General features: G+C 35.2%; 1 protein-coding gene across 1 annotated transcript in view; it reads right to left on the bottom strand.

The window, feature by feature from the left end:
- LOC107592624 (sodium bicarbonate cotransporter 3-like) overlaps positions 1–4,421 on the bottom strand; it is a 43,413-nt gene extending 38,992 nt beyond the window's left edge. The window contains exon 1 of the mRNA XM_016282166.1: positions 4,064–4,421. Within this exon, the coding sequence (XP_016137652.1) occupies positions 4,064–4,129 (66 nt within the window). The 5' untranslated portion in view covers positions 4,130–4,421. The remainder of the gene's footprint in view (positions 1–4,063) is intronic.
- Between the last annotated feature and the right edge of the window lie 1,579 nt (positions 4,422–6,000).

The following is a 6,000-nucleotide window of genomic DNA, read 5'->3' on the forward strand; positions in this document are numbered from 1 at the left end:
ATTTCTGTACCTGACATTTGTTCAGTTTTATTTATTTATGCTATTGCTAATTAATTTGTTTACTTGTCTTTAACAATTGAACGTTTCAAATTTATATTAGTCTAGTTGTTTTTTTCTGTGGTATTTTTTTGATAAAACCATAGACATAAAACAGAATAAATATGCATCTAAATATTTGACTTAAAATTTGTTTCATTTTTATTTTAATCTTATTGGAATCGGAATTAGGAATCGATAAGAATCAGAATCGATAAGCAGAATCAGAACCGGAATCGATTAAATTCAAACGATACCCAACCCTATCCATGAAGATATTTTGTAAATTTCCTACCGTAAATATATCAAAACTTAATTTTTGATTAGTAATATGCATTGTTAAGAACTTAATTTGGACAACTTTAAAGGTAAGAGTAATACGTCATTCCAAACTGTAAAGGGTCTACTTTTATTTGTGTCCACTCACAATATCAACCAAACGTTGTGCTTTTATAAAATAAAGGAAAAAAATGCTTTCTGCCGTCTCTGGCTTGAACAGGAGCGCTTCACAATGATGAACCTAAACGCCGTGAATTTCCGCAGACATGATAAAAATATATAGAAAGCTTTAAATTACTACTTTAAAACGAAATCATTCAAATCGAAAATAGAAACTCTTTCATTATGTAATCCGTGCATTTCTCTCTAAAGGCACATCCAATGAGGAGATGGCGAGTAATTTTTTTTTCATCACCATAAGTGATGGATGTCTAAAATATTAAAAATAAGGAAAAGCCTAAAACAGGCCCGATTATAATTTGCGTTTTATTTTATAATTCGGTACAATTTAAAAACAGCTTAAATATATATATATATTATATATATATATATATATATATATATACACATATATACACATTTTACGGGTAGCTTGAAATGTAAAACATTGTTATGTATTCCCATTTGTAAAATAGCCAACAAATTAACTGCTGTAGGCTAACCCGATCTCATGACGTTAAAGATGCGCTCCTGGAGGAGATGCTGGCAATGCCCTCCTGTTCCCTTATGTTGCACTTTGAAAAACCCAAATCAGATTCAAACACTTTTATGTTCCACTTCAAAAAAAATTGTTATAAATGTAGCCTTATTAAGTTAAATAATAATAATGACAATTTGCTGTTAAATGATTAAAAACTGTTCCATAATTCCTATTAAACTCAAAAGATATCGAAAAAACAAAGTTGAAATAAATGTAATTTTTTTATTATTGTTAATATAATTTGTTGTTTTAATAATAAGGAAGACTGCTTTATTATTATTCATTTCCATGTTCATTTACAGGCTGCATGCGTTCTTAAATCATAATATTTCCACGGCGGGGGGGGATTGCGATTAACCGGCAAAACACGGTGATTTGTTGCGTCTTCACCGCGGTAAGAAAAATCCCATACCGTCACAGTCCTAGGTCTAACATAGTTTTACAGAAATTGAATAAATCAAATGTAAAATAACATTGCATATTTGACTGTATAAATTAGATTAATCCTTATTAAAGTTACAAAAGTTATTCAATCAAGAGCAGTGAGAGATGTCCGTGTTGTTGCTGTTTGATTAACATTAAGAAAGTGCTGTCACTTTAAGAGAACGCACTGATCCAGTGCTCTGATACTGTATGTTCAGCCGGCTATGTCTGCTAGGATACTGACATAATTTTTGTGTGAATTTGTCCATTCAAACACAATACTTCACAGAGAGCTTAATATTTGCACGCGTTGTGAGACGCGGGTTCACACACTTTGGATGAGCGACCACACAGATCTTCTCACTGCGCGCACGAGTTCACGTCTTCTGGCACTTTCATATTTAAACTGGCAAGGCTTAAATGAGTTTAGTTTAAAGGGGTGGTTGATTGCGATTTCACTTTTTTAAATGTTAGTTAGTGTGTAATGTTGCTGTTTGATCATAAACAATATCTGCAAAGTAACGAAGCTGAAAGTTCAATGCAAACAGAGATATCATCTTTTAAAATTCTGGCAGTTTAATGCCTACAAAAACGACTGGTAAGGGACTACAATGAGTTACTTCCTGGGTCCGTTATGTCAAGAACCCAGAATTTTACATAAACCCCGCCTCCGGGAACACGCAGCAAAGGGGGCGAGGCCATGCTGCGCTGCTTTAGAGAAGAGGACGAGAAAACTAGAGGTGCATGTAAAAATCTATTCATATATGAAATCGCGATTCTGTCTTCTAACGATTCTAATGGATTCACAAGTTTCAAAATCAATGTTCTAAAGCAGCGTTCTCTTCCTGTTCCTGGCCTCGCCCTCTCATTCAGATCATCAGCTCAGTGAATACACTTATTTTCACTTACTATAATTATGAGAAGCGTTATACATGGACACGCGTGTGGTTGCCGAACTGTATTAAAGCTTTAATCAGAATAAAACCGTATATTAAAAGCTAACAGAAGCAGTAGCATTTACAAATAGCAGCATATCTAAAAGTATGAGACAACAACAAACAAAAATCTTATGCCTACCATTAAAAGCCGATAGCGGGTTCTGCGCTATCCTCTTCAATAATATCCTCTGCGTCTCAATCGGGCTCAAATTGATAAGCAATATAGACAACGTCATTGTTTACAATACAACCGGAGCACATGCCGCTATGTTGAGGGGCGGGACGTTTAGACGCACGCTAGAGGCGGTTTAGTCAATCACAAAACACTGGGCCAGCTAATCAATCAGAGCCCATCGTGTATTTCTGAGGGAGGGGCTTAAAAAAGCAGGAAATGATCAGTGCGTTCAGAGGAGAAGGGACAGAGAGGTTTGGAAAAAAGGAAAATTATGTAAAAAAAAAAAAAAAAATTAACAAACGAAGCATTAACACATGTTAGACTGCACTCCATAAACACAATCAAGCCTATAAAAAAAACAGTCAACCACCCCTTTAAACACAGATCAGGTCTCACCTGCGCTATCAACACGTGATGACGGCATAAATTACAGTTATTCCAGCATAAAGCACTCGCATTGATTAAAGAATGACTGGTTTGTCCACGTATTGTTTTTTTTCCTCTCTCATCACTCTTATTGTAATGTATTGGGAAGCCAGAATTTGTATCCATCAACAGAAACATGCATTAGCCGAACTCTAACAAACCATATTACAGATGCATTGTCAGATTTAAGTTGAACCGCGGTCCTAGTGTATGCCGAACCGTGTATGGAGAACGGTACGGTTCGATTTTTTTACAGAGAACCGTTGCACCCCTAATCTATACATTATATGCATATCTATATGTATCTATATATATATTATACTGTCAAATGCCTAATTTCAATTAATCTCATCAAAAAAGTGTGTATATTTATTATGTTTATATATAATTACGCACAGACACGCATGTATATATTTAAGAAAAAATTTATATTTACATATAAAATATTCATATATAAATTATATATATATCACACTTTTTTTTAAATATATACATGTATGTATGTGTGTGTATTTATATATACATAAATATACACAGTACACAAACACATATATTATCTAAACACAAACTTTTATTTTGGATGCGATTAATTGTTTGACAGCTCAAAAATATATTTATAGATAGAAATGCATACACACACATTTCTAGCTATATGCATATATGCAGCATTTCAGCAAGACTATATGCAATGAGATGCGAGATGAGTATGTTCTCTTCCAGTACATTCACAGTGCCATGTATTTAAAAAAAAAACAAGGTGGCCCTGTCCCGCCACGGGCCTCTGTCCAAGCATTCCTGAGTAGCGTGGCATCAGATATCACCCCAAAGGGCAAAACGCAGCAAAGGGTACAAGGGGACTTGCCTCTTTTCAATGAAACGCCATAAAATGTCACTCATGTAAATTAAATTTCATACTAAATACACTATACTGTGTTCAGGCAATATTTTGAAACCAAACACACCAAGCAAAAACTAACACCAAGCCAAAGCATATTCAATGAGATATGCAGAATCTGAATCATGCACCAAGCTCAAGAAAAACTGCATAAGGTCATTAGATACACAAGAGTGAGCCCAAAAACATACCGAGAATCTCGTAGCTCCTCTGGTGGTCCTTAGATTCACGACCTCTCCCCAGAAGTCTTGCATCATTCACAGACCCTGGGGAGGGACTTTGAAACTTCAAGAAAATCAAACAGCACTTAAGACAAGAGCTTCAATGATGCAGGTCCGGAAATATTGATCTTTCAGCTAGCGCATAAAAAGAGTCCGCTACTAAAGCTAAAGATGAAAAACAATCAAAGATCAACCTGAAGCGTTAAATCATTTAACTAAAATCAAAAAGGACTAACAAGCTACAAACAGGATCTGTGGAAGAGATAGTATCCACACACTTCCTTAAAGCAGCAGTCTACTTCTACCAAGATCAGAAGCAAAAGCGTCTATGTCACACTGACTAGGAAGCAGAAGTGAGAGAGAATGCTGCAAGACGCTGCCAGTGCACGCTTCTCATTCTGACGTCGGACGGGTCTCACTCCTGTTTGGAAAGACCTAAACATGAGGAGTTATTTATATCTGAGTGTGAGGGTGTGTTATTGTGAGTGAGCATGTGTTTTTCCACGAGTAGGGGTGAGTGATTGAGCTATACATGGCCTGAGTGCTGGGAAGCTGCCCGCGACAGTGTGCCATTGCCCTGAGGTGTTAAAGGGCATTCAGGGTTTGAAGCATAAAGCAATATCACAGGCTACTACCAAAGCTAAGATAATTATATTATAATCCACGAATGTGTCTACACTGCACAAAGAATCTCTTATTTACAGTGTCTTCGCTTTTTGGATTATTATGGGAGTGTTCTATTTTTGTTGCATTGCTTACACTGTAAACTATAGTGGAAGTTACATCATCAATATTGCAAGCAAATGATGTGATAAGTAGCAAATATGAAATCAGATTTGTTCAGACCAATTTAAATGTCCCTTACCCACCACTGCACTGCACTTACTCACCATTGTACTTACTCATCATTGCATTGTTTTTTAAAAAAACACCTTAAAGGCATGGTTCACCCAAAATCTACAATTCCTGCATAATTTACTCACCCTCATGTTGTTCCAAACCTGAATGGTAATGTTCAACACAAAAGAAGATATTTTGAAGATTGATGGCAATTAAACAGTTGCTGGTAGCCATTGACTTTTTCCCCCGAAGTCAATGGCTATGAGCAACTGTTTGGTTTCCAACATTCTTCAAATGATCTTCTTTTGTGCTCAACAGAAGAAAGAAACTCATAGAGGTTTGGAAAAACTTGAGGGTGAGTCTTAATGACAGAATTTTCATTTTTAGGTGAACTATCCCTTTAAGCTAACTAAATGAATATGGCAAAAATGTTAGAGAGAGTAAAATATAATTTATATTTCTTCACTAACGGTCCCTAATAGTGTTGGGCGATATGCTCATATCGTCAGCCTGTGAGATCGCCGATACATAATATTATAATGCTAATTTAATTATTCACTTACTTAGATTCATAGCCGGAGAGTGAACCATCTCCAGGGTAAGGCTAAAAGCAGCCTAATGTTACTGTAATCTATTAACTACAGATTATATCTTTTTAGTCAAGAAGCATATGGATGTCATGTCATAAAATATTTTAATATCTGAATTTGTATTTAACATGATAACAATTTAATAGAAACATTATAAGTTACTAATTATAATGCTTACATTTAATCAAAATCATTTTCTTAGAGAAGCTCATAAAAACTTAAAACAGACTAATACTACTAATAAGCATTGGCAAACAGACATTCCACTGCTGAACAGTCTCAACCCCTCATCTAGATTAACCAAATATTTTACAATGCAAAACGTGCAACAACAAAACCCACCTCTGAAGAAATGCTTTGACTGTTTTTATATGTGATCAGATATTTTGTCATTTATAAAAATCCCACCCATTTATGAAATATTTTGCAGCCATTTATGAATGCATTACTGAAGTAACATTTACTATTGTAAATCAT

The sequence above is a fragment of the Sinocyclocheilus grahami genome, unplaced genomic scaffold, assembly GCF_001515645.1.
Source record: "Sinocyclocheilus grahami isolate Dianchi unplaced genomic scaffold, SAMN03320097.WGS_v1.1 scaffold9.1, whole genome shotgun sequence".
Taxonomy (NCBI): domain Eukaryota; kingdom Metazoa; phylum Chordata; class Actinopteri; order Cypriniformes; family Cyprinidae; genus Sinocyclocheilus; species Sinocyclocheilus grahami.